A 22,615-nucleotide genomic window follows, 5' to 3' on the forward strand; every position below is an offset into this window, starting at 1 on the left:
CATACCCAATTTATAGTTTGGGGGGGGGGATTTCAGCATAGTAGGCAAGGACTCTACCAACTGAGCCACATCCCCAACCCCCAAACAGTACAAACAATGCTCCTCTCCCCAGATTCTCAAGTAATGCAGTCAGTAAAGTTTTCACCCGAGTGGTGGCAGCGCTTACCTTTGATCCCAGCACTCACTCAGGAGGCAAAGGCCGGTGGATCTCTTTAAGAGTTCAAGGCCATCCTGGTCTATATACACAGAGAAACCCTATCCAACAGAAAACAGTTTCTACTTCTATTCAAAAGCAGGGGGAAAAAATCACAACAGATTATGAAGGACATTCTGAGATTTATAAAGCTAATCAATCTGCCTTCGTGTTTGGTGAGCATATAGAATTTCTGAAAAAACATGGTATTTGTCACAAAAAACACTAATTGTGCATCCCTATCTTGGAATGTTTGGGATGAGAAGTGTTTTAGATTTTTTTAAACATTTAATTTATAAGTATGGTGTTTATCTGGATATATATCTGTGCACCAAGTTTGTGCTATGCCTGAGGACATCAGAAGAGGGCCTCAGGTCCCTGGGAATGGAGTTATAGACAGTTGTGAGCCACCATGTAGGTTCTGGGAACTGGTGGTCTTCTGAACAGCAACCAGTGCTCTTAACCTCAGTTGTCTTACTATATTTTGTAGAAGTTTTTTTTTTTTTTTTTTTTTTTTTTTTGGTTTTTCGAGACAGGGTTTCTCTGTTGCTTTGGTGCCTATCCCGGAACTAGCTCTTGTAGACCAGGCTGGCCTCGAACTTCCAGAGATCCGCCTGCCTCTGCCTCCCAAGTGCTGGGATTAAAGGCGTGCACCACCACCGCCCGGCTTTGTAGAAGTTATTTTGTATGCATATGTGCAACTTGCAGAAATCTGTTTTCTCCTATCATGTGGGTGCCAAGGATCAAACTTAGATGTCAGGCTTTGCAACAAGCACCTTTACCTGTTGAGAGCAAGAACATTCTTATGATATGTGTGATTAGAATAAGTATCTGGGGGGCTGGAGAGATGGCTCAGAGCTTAAGAGCACTGGCTGCTCTTCCAGAGGTCCTGAGTTCAACTCCCAGCAACCACATGGTGGCTCACAACCATCTGTAATGAGATCTGGTGCCCTCTTCTGGCCTGCAGGCATACATGGAGGCAGAATACTGTATACATAATAAATAAATAAATCTTTAAAAAAATTATAATAAGTATCTGTTTAACTTTGTTAAATAAAAAAGGAGATGTGGCAAGGACTGGCGAGATGGTTCAGCAGCATTTAAGAGCACTGACTGCTCTTCCAAAGGACCAGGGTTCAATTCCCAGCACCCACATGGCAGCTCACAACTGTCTGTAACTCCACTCCCAGTGGACCCGACACCCATAGCAAAGTTACCAATGCACATAAAAAAAAAAATTAAAAGATTTGTTTAAAAAAATGAGCGCGTGGTGGCGGTGCACACCGTTAATCCCAGCACTCTGGAGGCAGAGACAGGAGGATCTCTGAGTTCAAGGCCAGCCTGGTCTACAAGAGCTAGTTCCAGGCCAGGCTCCAAAACAAAACAAATAAACCCTGAGCTGTGCTCACACACAAAGCCCTGGCTTTGATCCACCATGGGGGTGATTAAGTACAGAACATCTTGATACTCGAGCAGAAACTAACACTGCAATCATAAATCTGTTAGCTTCACAATAAGATTAAAGGTTCATTTAGTGTTTGTCTGCATATATGTATGTGCACCACATACATGCCTGGTGTCCCTGGAGGTCAGAAGAGGGCACTGAATTCCCTGGAACAATTTGTACATACACAATTGTATATACAATTGTGAGCCATAATGTGGGTGCTGGGAACAGAACCCCAGTTCTCTGCAAGAGGGTATTTGCTGTTAAGTGCTGAGTATTAATCCAACCCCCAAAAGTTAAGTTTTAATTAAATTTAAATTCCAGAGTCAAATGGTTGAAGATAAATATATTTTCTCCTCCATGAAAATATACAAAAAGCTTCCCTTTCTCCAATTTGTTACTGTTAAAACACAAATAAGCAACCATCTACATCTAAGAAACTTTCTTTTTGTTATAAACTAATTATTTTAACATATCAGAAGAATTCACATAACAAGTTAGAGAACAAAAGTAAGTGATAATAGGAGCTTCCATTCTATCCACATTATCTACTAAGACCACGGTGTGGGCAACAGAGTGTAGATTAATTGTAGCAGTTCCTTGAATGAAAGAGTCTAGACAAAATCTTCCACAAACACAGGTTTTGGCAGTATCCAAATCTTGGCAAAGATGGAAAGGAATGATATGAGGGCCATACGAAATCCTAAATGGGGGAAAAACATATGTTACTATATTGTGAATTTCATGTGTTTAGACAAGAATTAGAACACTGGATTATAATGAAATAAAAATAATGACGGGACTCAATCTAACCATTTTATTTTTCCAACTGCTAAGAATAGGACGAAGAGATGGCAAAAAGACAACAAAATGTCCCTACCTGATTCAGTAGGTTTGGGTGATGTTGTTGTTTCAGCTGCTCAGGACACTGTATTTTGAGAAATGGTGCTATAGACTCATCCAACCATCAATGTCTGATATAAGCCAGGAACACATAATAGCATATTTAAAATAAGATGTATCTATTTTTATTTTACATGTATGAATGTTTTGCCTAAATATATGAATGTGCAATGTATGTGTGCCTGTGGAAGCATGTGCGGGTGTGGATGCACCCTTGTACAGTGGACCAGATCCTCTGGAACTAGAGTTACAGGTGATTGTGAGCATCCCTAAGTGGGTGCTGGGAACTGAATCTGGGTCCTCTGCAAAAGGAGTCAGTACTCCCTGACTATGAGTCATCTCTCCAGCCCCCCCCCCAAAAAAAGTCCATACCCTTGCTAATCTTATATTCTTATGGGGAAAACTGATAGCAAATAAAATGTTAGAGAAAACAAGACAAGTAAAAAGTACTGTAACAACAAATAAGTAAGCCATATAAAATAGAGAAAAAAAAATCACAATAGGAGTTTTTGGATTTTTGTTTTGTTTTTTGAGACAGAGTTTTTTCAGTGTAATAGCCCTGGCTGTCCTGGAACTCACTCTTTAGAACAGGCTGGCCTCGAACTCAGAGATCCTTCTGCTTCTGCCTCCTGAGTGCTGGGAGTAAAGGTGTAGGCCATCACGCCAAGGAGTTATTAATTTTTTTTTTTTTCGAGACAGGGTTTCTCTGTAGCTTTTTGGTTCCTGTCCTGGAACTAGCTCTTCTAGACCAGGCTGGCCTCGAACTCACAGAGATCCGCCGGCCTCTGCCTCCCGAGTGCTGGGATTAAAGGTGTGTGCCACCACCGCCTGGCTCACGCCAAGGAGTTATTAAAATTTGACTGTTGCAGAGGGTGAGATGGCTCAGTGGGTGAAGGTGCTTGTTGTCAAGGCCCATGACCTGAGTTCAATCCCAGAAACTAACATGATGGAAAGCAAGAACCTGCTCCCACAAGTTGTCCTCTGGCCTCCGAATGCTGTGGCATCATACATGCCCCACTATTTCCTGATTCCACCAAAAAAACTTAAGAAAAAAAAAATACTCTGTGTTTTAATCTGCTGGCCTAGTGTATTATAACTTATCTATACCCAAATAAATAGCCCTCGACTGCCCAAAGATCTGGGGAACATGGCATTTAAATGTTTAATTATTGAAAGATTTTTCATAACAGAAAGACAGGTTGGCTCCTAGCAGCAACACTCTATTTCCTCCAAAGAAAACAGATGGACACAGAACAACGTCCATCCGCAATTCCCTTCATCAAGTGAAAGCACTAACCACTGTGAGAATGCCTTTCATCTAAACTGAAAATCTCCAGATGTGGACAAAGATTCAAATGGAGTGACTGCCTAGCTGCTCAAGCTGAGGTAGGTTTGTCTTCCTACAGATTTCCTTTTTTTTTTTTTTGTTTTTTTTTTTGTTTTTTTGAGACAGGATTTCTCTGTGGCTTTGGTTCCTGTCCTGGAACTAGCTCTGTAGACCAGGCTGGTCTCGAACTTACAGAGATCCACCTGCCTCTGCCTCCCGAGTGCTGGGATTAAAGGCGTGCGCCACCATCGCCCGGCCTACAGATTTCCTAATCCACAGGATCTTCTAAAACCAGGCAGGCCCTGTGCTAAACAGCAAAGGCAAATATTACCCTCAATGAACATGGAGGACCCTGAGGTAGACAACTGGGTAAGTTCTCTGTCGTTTTTTAATCAATAACTCCCCAATTAAAATTTTATCCTTCTCAAAGATCTCTGATGCAGTTTGACAGCTGAGAGGTTTTGTCAGTTTAAAAGGACTACCTCACCAAATTTCAGTACAACTTCTTAACATGTTCTTTTTAAGATATACAAATGCAAGTTATTAAAATATGTACCTGCAAGTTATAAGGTGTGAGGACAAATACAAGTTATCAAATTTCTCACGTTGTATTTCATAGTCTTAAAGATACTTTTCATTGTGCAAAACATGTCAGTCATTCTGACATACATATGCTGCTGTTTTCTTTTTTAAAAAACATTATTTTTTTAATATTTATTTATTATGTGTACAATATTCTGTGTGTATGTCTGCAGGCCAGAAGAGGGCACCAGACCTCATTACAGATGGTTGTGAGCCACCATGTGGTTGCTGGGAATTGAACTCAGGACCTTTGGAAGAGCAGGCAATGCTCTTAACCACTGAGCCATCTCTCCAGCCCTATGCTGCTGTTTTCTAAAACTTATGTTTTCATGAACTCAAAGAATTCTTGTGAGTTCCAGGGAGCTGAATTTAAGGATTCACCTTAAACAGGTCAGATACAACCCTCTCAATTCCTTGGTCCTGAAAAAATTTTTTCTTCCTAAAATTAACTTTGTCCTCTGCTCTGCCAGGTCTAAGAGACACTGGACAGTTCCACACCACAAATCCTGGACAGGAGTAAAGTGACCAACCACCCCAGGATGTAACCAGCACCCAGCTTTCTCAGGTCCCCTAAGAAGGACTTCACCGCCCACAAACAAGCAGGAAGCAGTCTTGAGACCCCGCCAACTGAATTCCTTCAACCTACTATGCCTAACTCTCTGCCTTTTTATTATAAGAAAAAGATGGGAATGTTGTTGTCTGCTGGCCAGGTCTGTCACTTGGGTACCCTGTCCCTTTAAGAGACAAGCTTCGCCCACTCCCAACCTCCCCGCTTCTGCTGAGGCAAGTGTATCTCCCACCTCTCCAGTGTGTCACACCCCCATCTGTACTCCCTTCTCCCCTCCCCATCCATAACCCACTGAATAAACTCTATACCCGAGCTCTCTCTGCATGGCGTATCTGTCGGTCTCCTGTGTGGCCTCAGGCCACCTGCTAGGGAACCTGCAGGGGATCCCAGTGCCTGGGGTGACCCACTACTACTCCTCGTGAGGCCACCCTCAGGTCACCTCTTTATGAATGATAACACCCTGAATTTCATCAGACTATCAGGATGCTACCAAAGAACCATATTTATGACTGAAAGTCTTACCTATGGGATAGTACAGCTCGAGCAGAAAACTCCAGTAACGTTAATGGTACTTGAAGCTTTACAATTGGAAGGACTTCTGGTTTTTCAAAAGTATTTCCAAAAAGATCCAAGTACTCTAGGGATAGCATTTTAAATTCACAAGGTAGTTTTGTAAGTTTGTTCCGAGCTGCTGCTAGAAAACGGAGATTTCTCAGTTGTCCTATCTTGAAGGGAAGCTGAATCAGTTCATTATCACTAAGGGTTAAATTCATAAGTTCCCGAAATTGGCAAAACTGTACAGGGAGTGCCCTGAGTTTGTTCTTGCTGAGATCCAAACTCTGAAGTGACTTCTGGAGTGTGGACTGGCACAAGGACACACTAAATGACGCCAAGTGATTGTCACTAAGGTTAAGCTCTTGAAGGTGGGTGAGGTCTCCAATCGTGGCTGGAAGCGTTTTTATACAGTTGTGACTCAGGTCTAACTTCCTAAGGTTTTTTAAGCAGAGCATTCGCATATCAACTCGGGCCAGCCTACAATGAGAAACCTGAAGATGTTCCAGAGAACACGGAAAGCTCTTGCTCAGAGGATAATCCTTTTGGGATGCGATAACCATCTTGGTTTTTAAATTCTCAAATTCTGAAGTCTTCGCCGGTGTAAGTGTTGAAAGTGGTATATCGACATCACAGCCTCTGTGAGCCATTCTTACAGCTGAAAGTAAACTCTTTAAATTGCCAGGATTGGCCTGAAAAAAAAGTTACACAATTATAAATTCCATTTTAGAATCTTCATGCTTGTTAGTTCTTCCCTTAAAAAATCCTACAGTTGCATACACAGGCTATGTATGTAACCAGATTTTGAAATCAGCTGTAAAAAATATTTTAGCACTTGGTCTAAATTTTAACTTTCAAAGTTTGGGGGGCAGTGAGAGGGCCAAGTGGGTAAAGGTGCTTGTTGTTAAGCATGACATCCTGAGTTCAGTCCCTGAAACCCAGATAGCAGAAGCAGAGGACCTACTCTTGAAGGTTGTCTTTAGACCTCCACCCATGTAGAGACACACATACACACAGAATAAGTAAGTGTTGGGCTGGTGAGAAGGCTCAGGAGTTAAGAGCATTTGCTACTCTTGCCGAGGACCCAGGTTCAGTTCCCAGCAGCCATATGAAGCAGCTCACAATGGTCTCAGTGTCTCTCTGCCTACAGATCAGAGATCAAGATGTAAAGGCTTCAGATACTGTGGCAGCACATATCTGCATGCTACCATGCTCTCTGCCACAATGATAAACTAAGCCTCTGAAACTGTAAACAAGCTCCCAATGAAATGTTTTCCTTTAGAAGAGTTGCCATGGTCATAGTGTCTCTTCACAGCAATAGAACAGTGACTAAGTCAATGTATTTACACCAGGAGTAAAGACAGATTCTAGAAAGCTGTAAGTGGTGGCTTAGGTCTGTAATACCAGCACTAGAGAAGTTGAGGTAGGATTGCTGTCAGTTTCAAGTCAGCTTGGGCTACCTCAGACCCTATCTCAAAGCAAACAAACAAACAAATAAACAAACAAAAATACACCTGCAAGAACTGTTTCTAATCGCTATTTGGGCTCTCAAGATGCTTTAACAGGCAAACATTTTGTTTTCAGTATTTGTGATATGGTCTCCCTGTGCATCTCTGGATGGCCAATAACTTGACACGTAGATCACACTAGACTTGGGTTTATAGAACTCCTCCTGACTTTGCTTGCTGAGAGCTGGGATTACAGGCATGCGATGCTGCACCTAGCTTGTGTATGTTTTGCTACAGCTTTCAATATCCTACCTTACTCAGACAGATGTCCACAGGAGGTTCCTTTAACCGGACAGTGGCTTTACCCTCATCCACAAATTTGTTGAAGAGCTGCTCAATGTTTTCTTTTAGCTAATTAAAGTCAAAGGAGAAGGGTAAGGGAGAGGACAAAACTAGTCATGGCTATTCAATAACACTTATTGCAACTAGAATGTACCAGTCTCCTTCCAGGTTTTAGTTGGCTTTTGGTCCCACAGTCCAAGTGTTTTATGAAGTTTTTGTTTGGTTGGCTTTTCTTTTTTTTTTTTTTGGTTTTTCGAGACAGGGTTTCTCTGTGGTTTTGGAGCCTGTCCTGGAACTAGCTCTTGTAGACCAGGCTGGCCTTGAACGCACAGAGATCCGCCTGCCTCTGTGGTTGGCTTTTCTTTTTTCTTTAAAGCCAGTGAATAGTTATAGCTTCCAGCCAGCTGACACCGGGTACTACTTTCCTTCATTTTAAGAGAATGTTCCCCTTCTCTCAACCCAGCTACATGGCGATAGAAAGAAGTGCCAGCAGTATATCCCCACCTTCACAGCCTCAGTCCCTTATTCCGGGTGAACATGCCTTTAGCTAGACTGTATGCAAACTCCATGAGAGCAAAAAGTCTGCCTTGTTGCTATGGTAACCTCTGAGCTAGAACAGTGACTGATATAATTGGTGCTCAAAACTTTTCATAACTGATGCTTTTGCCTTAGACTTCAATCACTCTTTGCTGAGAGGCCGCTGTGTACTAGGTACCAAGATAAAAAGTTGGAGCAGTGTTGAATAAGAATGGTTACCTAGGCGGTGGTGGCGTATGCCTTTAATCACAGCAGAGGCAGGCGGATCTATGTGAGTTGAAGGCCAGCCAACAGGGTCGACAGCACAAGTTCCGGGACAGTCACGGCACAAAGAAAAACCCTGTCTCGAAAAACCAAAACCACAGTCTGAGACAATAACCACAGTTATTAAAAAGTACAACAAAAAGCTAAGTAGGGGTTACTATAACCTAGGCAAGGAAGCCTCATCCAGTTTAGGAGTAGAAATGGGATTGTAAGGTGAGAGAGTTGAAGGACTAGAACACATTGGGTATGTAGTAAGGGGAATAGGAGGAAATAGCATTCCAGGTGGAGGCAACATAAGCAAAGCCGGGAAGGGAGAGCGTGGTAACTGTGAGAAGCCGATAATTCAGGAATTTAGCAAGGAGAAAAGGTGGGAAGTGGGGAGGAGAGCAAATACGTGTGGAAAGAAAACAGACCCCCAAGAGTGAAAGAGGTAAGAACCATAAAATTCACTAAGGATTTAAACTGAGAAGCATAATTAGATCTACATTAAAGTTTTTCCTGGGAAGCCAGGTGTGGTGACTCACAACTCTAATCCCAGGACTCAGGAGGCAGAGGCGGGCGGATCTCTGTGAGTTCAAGGCCAGCCTGGTCTACAAGAAATAGTTCCAGGACAGGCTCCAAAGCTACAGAGAAATCCTGTTTAAAAAACAAAACAAAATCCAAAATAAATAAGTATGTTTAAAAAAAAAAACTTCTCCCAGAACTAGAACTGCAGTGTAAAAGTCTTAGCTGAAGGAGAGAAGGACAGGATAAAGGAAGGACAACAGTAGACGTGGACTCCTTAACAGGGGGCAAACAATTTAGACTACAATTTACAATTTAGCTGGGATGGAAGAAAATGTAGTTCAGAGGGTAGAACGCTTACCATGAACCTGTGGTTCTATCCTTAACACAGTAGTACTAACCAGGTGGAATGGTTCTTGTGTGTAATCCCAGCACTTGCGAGAGAGAGGCGCAGGAATCAGGAAATCAAGGCCATCTTTAGTTACATAGTGCTACAGCTAGCCTAGCAGGCACAAGGGCCTAGGTTCAATCTCCAGCACTTCAAAAGTAAATAAGTGAATAAGTAAATAAAAATAAATAGCTTCAAAAAGTTAATACTGTAGCCGAGCGGTAGTAGCAAACACCTTTAATTCCAGCACTCGGGAGACAGAGGCAGGCGGATCTCTTGAGTTCGAGGACAGTTTGATTTGCAAGAGCTAGTTCCAGGACAGGAACCAAAGAAATCCTGTCTCAAAAAACCAAAAAACCAAACAATCAAAAAAACCCTCTCTTCCCTCAACTAAGTATTTGCTATGAACTATAATATATAAGGGAAAGAATCCTAGAAAACGTATAAAATGCACTAAAAAAATCAGATAAAAGGGCAGGTGATGAATCCCCTTCATCTCCATAGTGGACACAAAGACATCCTGTTTTCATCAAACAGCAGTGTCTGGTAACGGAGGAGAGCGGATTTTATAAATCTCGTTCTCAAACTTCGGTTCAGTTACGGACAGACGACTCTAGAGTTTGCCATCCTACCTACAGGTACAAAAATCTCGGGACCGCGGGCCAAGCATTTATGAAGTAAAGCAGAGGACACAGGTAAACAACTTTAACAACAGCGACAGCGAGGACAATGACAACGACAGTCAGATTTAGTAGTATTCCCCGGCACACGCATTCTGTGTGTGCTGGAGACCGGACCCAGAACCTCAGAATTTACTGCCAAGCTTTTCACCACTGCGCTCCAGACCCAACCCCTCTTCACCATCTCCTCATGACATCTATTGATTGAACGATGCTGCGGGGTCCCTCCGCCCTCACACCGCTGTCAGGGGCGGGTGGCACACGGGCCGCGTCGCTGTCACCGAGAGGAAGGACGCTCAGGGCGGCCGGGTCGCTGACCTCGTAGCGAGTCCCGCGCTTGTCCTTCATGGTGGAGACCAGCAGGCAGGCGCGGCCGCCGGGCTCGGTGCGCGGCGCCTGGCACAGGCTCACCACCGCTCGCACGCCCTTGCCCCGGCTCTTGAGCCCCAAGACCGGCAAGTGCCGGCTGAGGACCTCCACCTCACACGGCAGCCTCATCTCCCCGACAGCCGCCTCCGGGCCGCCCGGCCTTTGAAATTTGGCGCCACCCGGAGGGCGGGGCCTCCGGGGTCCTTCACGCGAGGACTGCCCGTGGCCCGCCTGCGCCCGCCGGCTTTAAGACTTCCCGGAGTTCCACGCCAAATTTCCCGTGGGACGGGTAGAATGCCCGTGTTTAGCATCGCCTTATGTTTTCTGAGTGAATCCCTGCATGCTCGGTGCGCGCTGGAGGACCGTCCGTCAGGCTTCGGACAGGCGATCGCCGAGGACGCCATGTTTTCCTTGCCAGGTGGTGGGGTGGGTCCCGGGGCGCGCGGGTCGGGCTGTTGGGGCGCTCCTTGCAATTCTCCTCACACCCTGGGCTGGGGAAACCCGGGTAGGCAGGGGTCGCCCTGTTGACCGGGTCAGGCGTTTGGGACGTGTGCCGTTGAGGACGAGCTCTCGCCAGGCAGCATCAGTCAAGTCAGAGCGCAGCTTTAGGTGACCGCGGGCGGGCGAGGCGTTGCTCGTCGTGCAAACTTCACTTTGTAGCGGTGATCGGCTGCTGAGCCTTGGAAGGACGACGGGACCCACCTTCGCTTCTCATTCCTTCATCCAAGCTGCACTTTTTGTAATTATGAAATGGCGTTCAGAAACACTAATTTTCAATGTAGCTGTGGTAAAATGATGGTTAAGCAATGAACATCCCTGCTTACATATAGCGTGTTGAAGTTTTTGCGTGCGTTGATTTCGCATCCTGAAAAACCACAGGAGAGAGGCACAGATAATAAATTGTCACCCATACCCCACACCCGTTTAGTGTTCCCTCATACATTCATATTTTTGATTTTTTACCTTTCTTCCGCCCAGTATTGTCACCATCATGCCCGGCACTGGTTTTCCTTCTTGAGAACTCCAATTACACCTAAAACTTCCTTTCATTTATTTTCCTGAGTTTCTGCCACACACTAGGCATTCGACTGATAATAGACTGAATTTCTCTGAATGTTCTCATCTGCTCCCATAATCAACCTTATTCATTGTGGTGTGCAGGGACCAGAGACTAAAACCAGTTGGCAAAGACTGGCAGCCTTGCCCACTTGTGCTTCATATAGCAAAAGAAGCATGGCCAGTGTGCCAAGAAAGACTGGAAGGCCTCCCTCTCCTGGGCTTCATGGACCTAACAGAGCAAGTGCAAAAAGAGCCCCTGTAGTACAAATTTGGGAGAGGCCGTTGCTATGTAAAAGTCCCATGAGAATCAATCCTTTTTTTTTTCAGCTTCCTCACCTACTTCTGTTCTCAACAGTGCTTTCTTTTTCTCAATAAATTGTGTTTATTGTTATTTTTAACTATGTGTACCATTTGGGCAGCCCTTTGTCTTGGAACACGAACGCATGGAATCCTAACACACCCAGTTATGGTTAGTTATGCCTGTCTTAACCTCTACTCTACCAGCTTCTGGGTTCTGAGTCGTCAGTGTTATCTGCAAGACGTAGCTAGTGTTTATACGGAGAAGGCACTCAGAGCATATTTGCAGAAAGGATGAATCGATAGTACATGTAGATATGCTATTTAAGTTATAGGAATATGTGCTATTTGTTTAGCAAACAGAGCAGGCTCATGTTAAATTCATATTCCTTTTAAAAGTGGATAGCCATATAGTCTCTATTCTGATTCTGTCTCCCTCTACCTTGGGAGTGGGGCAGAAAAAGTTAGCTTTAAATGGATTCAAGTTTTAAAATGTAATGTGAAAAGATGAAAGTATCACAGGGAAATAATTTATCTTAAACGACGACCACCGTCACCAAAACAAAACAGTGAAAGGAACTGAGCCCAGGGCTTTGCAGCAGCTAGACAAGCCTAGTGACTCTATGGCTGACTTTCTTAAGGATTCTCTCTCACACATGCACACAAACACATGGACACACAAGAATTTTAAAATAAAACCTAAAAGCAGTGACTTAAGACATAGGCAAAATTTAAAGTACATAAACTTTTAACTTCCCCCCTACCTAGCATATTAGATATCTTAGAATATCTAAGGTATTCCTAAAGGTGCAATAGTGGTACTTATCTCTTGGGAGTTAATCAACAGCTGTCTTATTGGACATGAGAACCATTCAGCTGGAGGGAAACCTTGCCGGGTACTGAAAATTTGGCCGACTACCCGTGACTAGCGAGGTCATGGATCTTAAAGGAGAACCTACTACTGCCACCATCCATCCTAAACCAGAAAAAATCCTAACCTCATTCTAACCCTTATCTCTGTACCCAAACACAAGCATAGCTTCTTCCCTCCGTCAGCGCTGCTCCTCTTCCCAGCAGAGGGAGACCTTGGCAGCAAGCCACAGCTGGACAAAATGAAGAGAACAGCTGACTCTGAGACGAATGCCCAGCCCCACTTGGGCATCTACACCGCAATGGCTAACACCTAAGACTCAGGCAACATCCCAGAAGAGGGAGGTGGAATGGTTCTAAGAGTCAGAGGCCAAGCACATCTGCTTCCGGATTGTATCTCCTAAATATGTCAGGCAAACAACACTCATCGAAACAATGTAGCTGCCTTAACAAGACCTAAAGAATGGCAACAGCAGTTGACACAAAAATGGGATTGGGGGAAGTCTCATAAGGAAACATTAGAAGAAGAGCTACAAGGTAATTTAAGACTGCTGAGAGAGAGAGAGAGACAGAGAGACAGAGACAGAGAGAGAGAGAAAACCAGTCTTCCTCAGCATGAGTCCTGTAAATGGTTATCCAAGCCCAAGTAGTCTGTCCTGAAAACATATGCAGATAGACAACACTAAAGAGATTCAGCAGCTGCATTTTTATATTTATTTACATATATATGACAGTAATAAAGAAAATGGGCCATGAATTTGAGAAGAAGGGAGGCATGAAATAGGTTTAAGGGAGGAGAGAGAAGGGGGAAATGATATAAATACAATATGCATATATATAAAATAAAACAATAAATTTAATTTAAAATTGATACTTTAGCTGGGCGGTGGTGGCGCATGGCTTTAATCCCAGCACTCGGGAGGCAGAGGCAGGCGGATCTCTGTGAGTTCGAGACTAGCCTGGTCTACAAGAGCTAGTTCCAGGACAGGCTCCAAAACCACAGAGAAACCCTGTCTCGAAAAACCAAAAATAAATAAATAAATAAATAAATAAATAAATAAATAAATAAAATTGATACTTTACATTAGCATGTACATGATTACTCTCTATAACTAAATTCAATTTTTAAAAAAATTTGCATGAAAAAATATGCTTAATTTTGGATATCAGTTGATTGGTTTAAAGAATATTGGTGGACAGTGGTGGCCCATGCCTTTAATCCCAGCACTTGGGAGGCAGAGGCAGGTGTATCTCTGTGATTTTGAGGCTAGCCTGGTCTACAGAGCAAGTTCCAGGACAGCCAATGCTACACAGAAAAACCCTGTCTCAAAAAAAAACCAACAAACAGGGGCTGGAGAGACGGTTCAGTGGTTAAGAGCACTGTTTGCTCTTCCAGAGGGCCTGAGCTCAATTCCCAGCAACCATATGGTCACTCACAACCGTCTGTAATAAGATTTGGCACCTTCTCCTGACCAGCAGGCATACATGTAGACAGAACACTATATACATAATAAAAAATTAAAAAACCAACAAACAAAACAAACAAATTACATCACTGTTCTTGAGGGTGTCTGTGAGGGTTCTTCTAGAGAAGACAGATGAGAAAGTAGAGTGGTGGGGAAGATCCACCCTCCACTACATAGGCACCAGGAAGCGGGGTGATCTTTCTAGTACTTTTAACAGGACACCCTCAGTCGTCAAGCTTTCAGTTTCTGAGGCCTTTGGATTGGACTGAGCCATGCTACCGGCATCTTAGGGTTTCTAGCTTGCAGGTGGTATGCGAGCCAATTTTTATAATAGATTACCTTAACAATATGGATATCAATCATTTATCTAGCTATCCATCTACCCACATAGTGTATTGGTTCTGTTCCTTTGGAGAACCTTGAGTAATACGAATTTTAAAGTCAATAGTTGTTTTGGAGAGCACGATCACCTTCATCATTATTATTAAAAATAGGATCTTTTTATGTGGTTCAGGCTGACCTGCATCCTTACTGTTAGCTCAGCTGGCTTTGAATTCACATTTGAATTTGATTCTCTAGCCTTATCCTCCCAAATGCACTACCACACCTGACTCAAGAAAGAAGTTTTTTTTTCTTTGAGAGCATCTCACTAAGCAGCCCTGGCTGGCCTGGAACTTTCTCTGTAAACCAGGCTCCAATTCACAGACATGTTGGGATTAAAGGAATATACCACACACCTGGCCAACAAACAGAATTTTACTGAGCATTGTAAGTTGGTTTTGGCATTTCTGAAATTTTATTTTTCAGTTTGATTTAACTTAGAGACAGGGTTTCATTATATAGCCCTGACTGGCCCAGAACTTGGTATGTAGACCAGGTAGGCCTCCAACTCAGAGATCTGTCAGCTTCTGCCTCTCAAGTGCTGGGATTAATTCCACACCCAGCTGGAATTGGTTTTCTATCTGATTTTACCTAAACTGCTATGCTGTCTAAGAGCACAGAGAACACTGATTGTCGCTGAAAGTAGTGAAAGTGTGAAGTCAGTGATAATGCTTCGTTAGCAAATATAAGATATATAAATAATATAAATATAAACATAAATATAATTATAAATATAAATATAGAGTCAATTATTAGCACCTCCCCAAAGGTTGGGACCACAACTCTTTGATTAAAAATTATTTATTTATTTTTATTTTATGTGCATTGGTGTTTTGCCTGCATGTGGGTGTCAGATTTCTTGGAACTGGAGTTACAGACAGCTGTGAAGCCGCCATGTGGCAGCTAGGAATTGAACCAAGGTCCTCTGGAAGAGCAGCCAATGGTCTTAATCACTGAGCCATCTCTCCAACCCTGGAATGATGAAGTCTATCCAATATAATAATTTGGCAATTATCAGCAAATTCGCAGGTGAGTACATGCAAACCTGCAAGCATACATTTTCCAGATTGGCCCAGACACACTGGCATAATGCTAGCCAGTCTCTCAGAGGCAGCTAGGAAAACACAGATGCTCTTTGGATCCCAAGAGACCTGATCAAAGAGATCTGCCAGACTCTTCAAGAACGACTGACTAGCTAGGAGGGGTGGGCTTCTTGCTTTCGTAAAGTCAGTGATCCCACCAATAGCAACCACTGCTGCTGCATAGATGAACCAAAAATAAGGCACCGATAAGCCAGCATGCTTTTGCACTATTGACTTTTTTCTTTGTCTAGCATGGATAGTATTTCAGGTTTGTGTCTCGTATGCTTGTTTAGTTGTATTATACGTCATCAAAGCTAAAAAGGAAAATAGAAGTGGTATTGGAAGGGTTCTCATAAGAGCTATTGTTCAGAGTCGTGTCGTTCCTCCCCCACCTTATTATTGCACACCGTGCTACACCCTGTAGAACTAGTTAACTAGCTTTTATTTCAGGACTATGTACAATTTTATGTTTCTGTGGAAATATGGCATCTAGATCAGATATTTACTTGCACTCTAAAATTTGTTGTTAGCTGTTTTGGTATCAAATTACCTAATCAAAAGCACCCTTTATTTCAAATTACTTCTTTCTTCAAATTCAGCCACCTAAACTGCTATTGGTGGTACAAGCCCAGTACTTGGAATGGAGGCAAATGTAAGTCCACTCTGGGCAGATAGTCCAGCGTGCTTAGACTCCACAGAGAGACTGTTACAAAAACAACAAACAACAAAAACAAATGAAAAAAATTATTATTTTTTACATTTATTATTAAATGTACCAAGTACTTTTAGGTATGAAGTATTCTAAAGGTGATATACTCAAGTATATTGAAATATTGAACACCTTAACATTATTCGCCAATCTCTAGAAGTTGTTTTATCTCTCGGTGGAGCGTATCAAATGCAAAAAAAAAAAAAAAAAAAAAAAAAAACCCGGAAACGCCGTGGTTTAATAAGACGGAAAGAGACCCCTATCGTTGACGCCTGATCATTGCAGTTGTTTTAAGTTGTTTTATAAATTCACGCCAGTAGGTGTCAGTGTTGAGCGAAGGCTAAGCTCGTTTTTCTGCCTCAAAAAAATTTTAAAAGCTTGCGGTCTTAAAGAAAAATCTCTAAGATAATTAAAGAAAAATCTTTAAGATAATGTTGTAAATATACCGTTGAAAACGTAAAAAGAGACGGGGTCTCGCTATGTTGCCCAGGCTGGAGTGCAGTGGCTATTCACAGGCGCGATCCCACTACTGATCAGCACGGGAGTTTTGACCTGCTCCGTTTCCGACCTGGGCCGGTTCACCCCTCCTTAGGCAACCTGGTGGTCCCCCGCTCCCGGGAGGTCACCATATTGATGCCGAACTTAGTGCGGACACCCGATCGGCATAGCGCACTACAGCCCAGAACTCCTGGACTCAAGCGATCCTCCTGTCTCAGCCTCCCGAGTAGCTGGGACTACAGGCGTGCGCCACCGCGCCCGGCGATCGGCAGCGCGGCCGGGAAGATACTAGAGGTTTGCCTGCAGTGACGTCAGCCACTGTGCCCGCCCCGTCGCCTCGGGAGCTGTCATTCAAACCGCCCCGCCCCGACCAACGCCGTCGCACGGCGCACGCGTCACGCCTGAGCGGTGTATTCTGGGTAAAGTGTGGCTCCGGAAAGTCTGAAGAGCGCATGCGTGCGCTGGCTCGGTCCTTTTGGCTCGTCGGCCGTCAGTGAGGCAGCATGGGTCACCAGCAGCTGTACTGGAGTCACCCGCGGAAGTTCGGCCAGGGATCCCGCTCCTGGTGAGAAGCGGATTGTGGGGTTGTGCGTAGGGGAAAGGGCCGCTGTGGTCGGCGGGGCTGCTGGAGGTGAAGGCGCCCGAGGGCGGCGCGCAGGCCCGGCGTTCGTAGCCTGCATGGCGGCCGCCGCCATTTCGGGCCCGTGCAGGACGGGCGGGCGTGCGGTGCGCCGTCCTCGGTGAGAAACGGCCTGCATGAATGCCTTCTCTTTCTCTTCCCCCGTCCAGCCGCGTCTGCTCAAACCGCCACGGTCTGATCCGGAAATACGGGCTGAACATGTGCCGCCAGTGTTTCCGGCAGTACGCGAAGGACATCGGCTTCATTAAGGTACGCGCCCTCCGACGCCTTGGTCCCCGTGCGGGCGGGAGCCTCGGACCGAGACCCGCACTCGGAGGCCCATGCCTGGCCGGGTTTGGGTGTCAGCTTGGTAGGAGAGCCTGCGCTTTCTCCGTAGTAGCTGAGGATTTGCTAATCGACTACGTGTCTTAAATTTCCTACCGGGGGCGTTAGATCATAGGCTGGGAAGAGCCTTAGATTGCGGGCCCGGTAGACTTGTTTAGCCAAGGTTTTTTGTCTTTTGTGGATTCTGAGGTCGTGGTCACATCATTGCTACTTGAAACTTTGTTGATTGCCCAAGTCACTTTTTTGGTCAAAAACAATTTGCTTTTTGGCATAAAACCACCAGCTTTCTCTTTAACTGTACCAGTTTGGTTTTTCAAGTCAGGGTTTTTCTGTGTCCCGGGAACTCATGAGCTCTGTAGGCCATGCTGGCCTTGGACGGCTGGGATTGAAGGTGTGAACCACCACACCCAAATTCGGGACCAGTTTTTAAAAAACTTGTGCTTAATGGGCCTACATATTTTACGTGAGCTCTCCGGTGCAGCAGGGACAGTTTTAAGTTCAAAATTCCAATATTGGAAATAATTTCCAATATAATAACTATTACCGTAAGCCTAGTAATAATATACAGTGTGGAGATTCGAATAACTCAGTGTGAGAGGATCGTAGATTAGAGTGGTTCTGGCTCCCTGACAGTAGTTTTTTCAGACTAAGATGAGCTGTGGCAAACTGCTTTGTAGCTCTCCAGAACACTTGGTTCGGGTTGTTTTCTGTGGTATTGGGGTGAGTGAACTTGTAAAAGATGGCAGGATCTAATAAATTCTCTGCTTTTTCTTTGCAGTTGGACTAAGCGACCTAGAATGGATTATTCAAGACTCTACCCAGTGGAAAAGATGAACGCCAGTCTTTGTACATAAGAATAAAACAAAGTGAAGACCTTCAAGTTGTGTTGTTTTTTTTCTTTTTCTTTTTTTTTTTTTTTGGAGACGGGGTTTCTAAATACAAGCTGGCCTCAAACTCAGATCCATTCATCTGCTTCTGCCTCCCTAGTGCTGGGATCAACAAGTTTTTAATTTTTTTTCCTGTTCTTCTGCCCCCCCACCCCCATTTTTCGAGATAGGGTTTCTCTGTAGCTTTGTAGCTATCCTGAAGTAGATCAGGCTGGCCTCGAACTGAAGTGCTGGGATTAAAGGCATCTACCACTTCCCCCCGTCATTAGAGCATTTTATCAGTTAATCTAAATTCCCAGTCCTGATAGGTGGTGTTTTGCTGTGTCCAGAAATAATTTTAAAAATGCCTTAGGGGGAAGGGAGTGGGAACATGAGCATACATGTTGGTATGTATGATGAAAAAAGATTTTCTTTTTTTAAAAGAATAAAATGCCTTAGGGCTGGAGAGTTCTGTTTTGGGGGAGTGGGGTGTGTGGGATGATTTCTCTAACTCTGGCTGTCCTGGAGCTTGCTTTGTAGACCATACTGGCCCCCATCGCCTCCTGAGGGTTAAGTGGACCTACATTTTGGTTCCCTGTTCCCGTGGCTCATAGCCATTTAGCTCCAGTTCAGGGAATCCTTCCTATGGGTACTGCACATATGCAGCTTGCAGACAAATGTTTTGCTGATAGCTTCTGCAGATCTAGAAAGCTGGTCAATAAAGGCTAACTCAGTGAAAGGTATAGTATGAGTTTTTAACTTGACTGGGTAACAGACCAGAAAGTTGTTTTCACTAAAGTTTATGGTCTGTGGACTTGCCATGAGTTTGGGAATCTATTAGATACAGTGTTTTTAGCCTGATGGGTGTGCTGTACACTTTTTGATCTCAACACTTGGGAGGCAGAGCCAGGCCAGGGCTACATGGAGATTAAACAATACAGTGCTCTTTCTTTGGTTGGTAGGGTTTCACTGTGTAGTTGAAGTTTGTTTTGAACTTTGGATCTCTGGCCTCATCATCTAGTGCTTGAATTAAAAGTATGTATAATTATAGTTGGTTTGCAGTGGTCTAGAGGTAAGATGGGGCCAGCCTGGTTTCCAGGGATATATATAGTGAGACTGTCTGAAGGGCAGAGGAGATGGTTTAGTGGATTAAGGTGTTTGCCAAGCCTATAGAGCCCACATGATAGGAGAAAGCCAAGTCTTGCAAACTGTCCCATGACATGTGCTCTTCTCTATGTGTGTATATATAAATACAAAAGTATTAAGAGATGGGTCCTGGAGGTGACTCCAGGTTTGAGAAGCTATTAGGTCTTGGGAATTCTGTACCAAATTCAGATGTGCTGAGTTAATTGGTGGGTCAATAGTATGTGAGTGGCTGGCTCTACCTGTATTGAAAGCATAGCAGGAGCTGTGTTTATGCACTCTAACCCAGCGCTTAAGAGGCTGGGCCTAGAGGAAATGGGACCAAGGCAATGAGAATCTAAGCAGGTGATCTTGGACTGGTACTGGCTGGAGTGGTTTAGGTTCTGTTGAAGGTGGGAGATGGGAGCAACTGGAAGAATTGTTGGTAGGAAGGAAAGCAAGTTTGGAGAAAGTATTGCCATACTGTTTTCAATGTCCATTAGACAGGCAGTGCAGCTTTCTAGGAAATGCTTTTTTTTTTTGGTTTTTGTTTTGTGGAGCCTGTCCAGGAACTAGCTCTTGTAGACCAGGCTAGCTGCCTGCCTGCCTCTACCACCTGAGTTTTGGGATTAAAGGCGTGTGCCACCCCTGCCCAGCTAAATGCTTGGTAAAATTATGGAGTACAGTAGGGTGAAAACTGGAAACAGAATTTTCACTGTCCTTTAGAGTGTGGAGGCCTGTATTTTCAGGTCTCTTACACGAAAGAAAGGATTCTTGGGTTATTGGGGGTTTAGGGCTGAGCAAAGCAGGATGAAGGTGGAGATCTAAGCAGGGTGTGGTGTGTGCCAGTATTGTTGTAATATGAGCGGCGGGGCTGCTTTTCACCGCCACCCGGCTAGCTTTACCCGAAATAATTATACGGAAACTGTATTTTTTTGAACATTGTCTGACCCATTAGCTCCAGCCTCTTATTGGCTAGCTCTTACATATTGATCTAACCCATTTTTAATATTCTGTGTAGCACCATGAGCTGGCTTACCAGGAAAGATCTTAACCTGTGTCTGTCTGGAGTGAGAGAATCATGGCGACTCACTCACTCGGCTTCTTTCTCCCAGCATTTCGTTTTGTTTACTCCGCCCACCTAAGGGTTGCCTATCACATGGGCCTAGGCAGTTTCTTTATTAATTAACCAATGAAAGCAACAGATTAATACAAGACCCATCTCCATCACAGTATGCTAGCTTTCAAGGTGGAGGCAGGAGATCAAGAATTGAAGGTTGGTTTGCCTTCAGAAGTTCAGACCAGCCTGGGCCACATGGGCCAAGTGTGGGATCTGTTTTAAGCAGGGAGTGAGCTATACCAGGTGCATTTGACAAAAAAGCAGAATTGATGTCTCCACTGTTTGATGTGACAGGGAAAGCGACAAGAGAAGTGGCTGGGAAAAAAGCTGATTGGATTTCAACTGCAGTTAAATTGCCTATTGTTTTTAAAAGCATTGCTGGTGAACTTCCCAAAGGACTTATGAGCTCATGGGATCAAGAATCCTGAAATCCAAAAGTTTACAAGCTTGCTAGTGCTCCATCTTGGCCTTTAGAGAGATCAATTGCAGTTGTGATCCAGGTGTGGTGCAGGCTAGAACTCATTATTTGGTAGGTGGGGGCAGGAGGATCTAGAGTTCAAGGACAGCTTAGGGGAAGTAGTGAGTTAGAGGCCAGGCTCACCAGAACAAAATCAAAACCCAAACCACACCTCAGCTGCTGTCAGGAACCATCTAAGAAAGCTATATTTTAGTCAGGGTGTAGGATGTTCTTTTGGCAATGGGGTGAGCTTCATGTTGTATATTGAGGATGGACAAGAAGTTGTCAGTTGAGCAAGTATAGAGAAAATCTGGGAGCTGAAGACGAGAGAAACTTAACACATATTTCATGTTTCAGTGTGAGAAGAATCTGACTTGATCATGCATCTCCTGCATGAACCTGAGGTCTGTTCTAGTCTGATGGCCCTGAGTAAATTCTGTAACACACTCGCAATTCACAGTTCGGGAACACGAGAGGGAAACACTAGCCAGTCCCGACCCCCGCGTGGCACTGGAGGAAAGCCTGCTGTGGAAAGGTGGCCTGGCTACTCTACCCGGGCTGAACAGGACTCTCAATAGAGATTGTTTAAAATTTGTTCTTTGTTAGACCTCATGTGAAGGGCTTTACAGACGTTTCCTTTTCAAGGTTTAGAGTCCCTTTCAGGAGATATGATCCTCATTACATAGCTCAGGAGACTAATGTTTAGATATAAGGTAACTTCTCCAAGAGACCAATAATAGGGTGGTTACCCCAAGGTAATCTTCCCAAGAGAGACAAAACTGAACTAGAACTTGAGTCTGTCTGACATCGTTGCTTAAGCTCTTAGCCGTCACAGCACACCGTGAAAGAATTACCTCTATCTCCAAATGTCAATTACATGTGCTAGTGTGTTTACAACAGCACAAGCGAGATGCCTTGCATTAATTAACAGGCCCCCAAATAAACTTTGATGGCAAAATGTCCTCGCTAGGTAGCCAGTGGAGCACAACTTTTAGGCTGGGGGTCTTTAGTCTGTTATGGCCTTTGAAACAATGTTGAATGCTTGAACTACTTATTGCTCAATTTCTGGAGACTGGGAAGTTAAAATCACGGCACTAGTGAAGGATATGCTCTAAGCTGTGGCTCAGATAGTGCTTTCTTAAATGTCCTCACTGTGGGTGACAAGTGAGTGCCCTTGGGTCTATTAAAAGACCATGAGGGTGGAACCTTCAGGATTCACTACCTCCCTAAGGCCTTACCTGAAATCACCGCCTCGGGGACCAGGGCTTCAATGTGAGTTTTGGGGTGGCTTTTTTCCAGCTGTGAGAACTCATCCCCATTTTACAAATGTAGTCAGCAGGCACAAGGGATTGCACAGCCAGTAAGGTTCAGACCAGGCAGTAGTTTAAAAATCACTCTCGCCACTAAACTCTGAATGCCCAGCAGCAAGGGAAAGCTTTAGCAGATATCTGTAGTCTAACAAACAGAAACGATTTTCAGGGAAAGGTAGGAGACTGTGTATGCGGTACGATTTCATTGTTACGGGAAAGCGAACATTCCATTATGTTAGCCATGCTCGCCTCTGTGACAAATGTAGGTACGCCTGGGGTATCCGGTGACTGCTGGTATAGTATCTTTGAT

General features: G+C 44.2%; 2 protein-coding genes across 2 annotated transcripts; one reads left to right on the forward strand and one right to left on the reverse strand.

Annotated features, from left to right (window-relative positions):
* Positions 1-2,027: 2,027 nt before the first annotated feature.
* Lrr1 (leucine rich repeat protein 1) lies at positions 2,028-10,233 on the reverse strand. Its single transcript, XM_057783158.1, has 4 exons — positions 10,054-10,233; positions 7,333-7,431; positions 5,543-6,264; positions 2,028-2,343 (listed from the first exon to the last, which is right to left on the reverse strand). The coding sequence occupies exons 1-4, from the start codon at positions 10,231-10,233 to the stop codon at positions 2,103-2,105; spliced, it is 1,242 nt and encodes a 413-aa protein (XP_057639141.1). The 3' UTR covers positions 2,028-2,102.
* A 6,638-nt stretch (positions 10,234-16,871) lies between these two features.
* On the forward strand, positions 16,872-18,310 carry Rps29 (ribosomal protein S29). The gene is made up of 3 exons (XM_057783125.1): positions 16,872-17,031; positions 17,256-17,355; positions 18,209-18,310. The coding sequence occupies exons 1-3, from the start codon at positions 16,970-16,972 to the stop codon at positions 18,215-18,217; spliced, it is 171 nt and encodes a 56-aa protein (XP_057639108.1). The 5' UTR covers positions 16,872-16,969; the 3' UTR covers positions 18,218-18,310.
* Positions 18,311-22,615: the final 4,305 nt, after the last annotated feature.

Source organism: Chionomys nivalis, chromosome 10 (assembly GCF_950005125.1).
Source record: "Chionomys nivalis chromosome 10, mChiNiv1.1, whole genome shotgun sequence".
Lineage (NCBI taxonomy): Eukaryota > Metazoa > Chordata > Mammalia > Rodentia > Cricetidae > Chionomys > Chionomys nivalis.

Excerpts from the sequence above, each read along its gene's own strand:
- Rps29 (XM_057783125.1), top strand. The coding sequence starts at position 16,970 with ATGGGTCACCAGCAGCTGTACTGGAGTCACCCGCGGAAGTTCGGCCAG. Across the intron at positions 17,032-17,255 it reads GGCCAGGGATCCCGCTCCTG|CCGCGTCTGCTCAAACCGCC; the intron begins GTGAGAAGCGGA and ends TCCCCCGTCCAG.
- Lrr1 (XM_057783158.1), bottom strand. The coding sequence starts at position 10,233 with ATGAGGCTGCCGTGTGAGGTGGAGGTCCTCAGCCGGCACTTGCCGGTC. Across the intron at positions 7,432-10,053 it reads AGCGCGGGACTCGCTACGAG|CTAAAAGAAAACATTGAGCA; the intron begins GTCAGCGACCCG and ends GACTTTAATTAG. Across the intron at positions 6,265-7,332 it reads TGGACATCTGTCTGAGTAAG|GCCAATCCTGGCAATTTAAA; the intron begins GTAGGATATTGA and ends CTTTTTTTTCAG.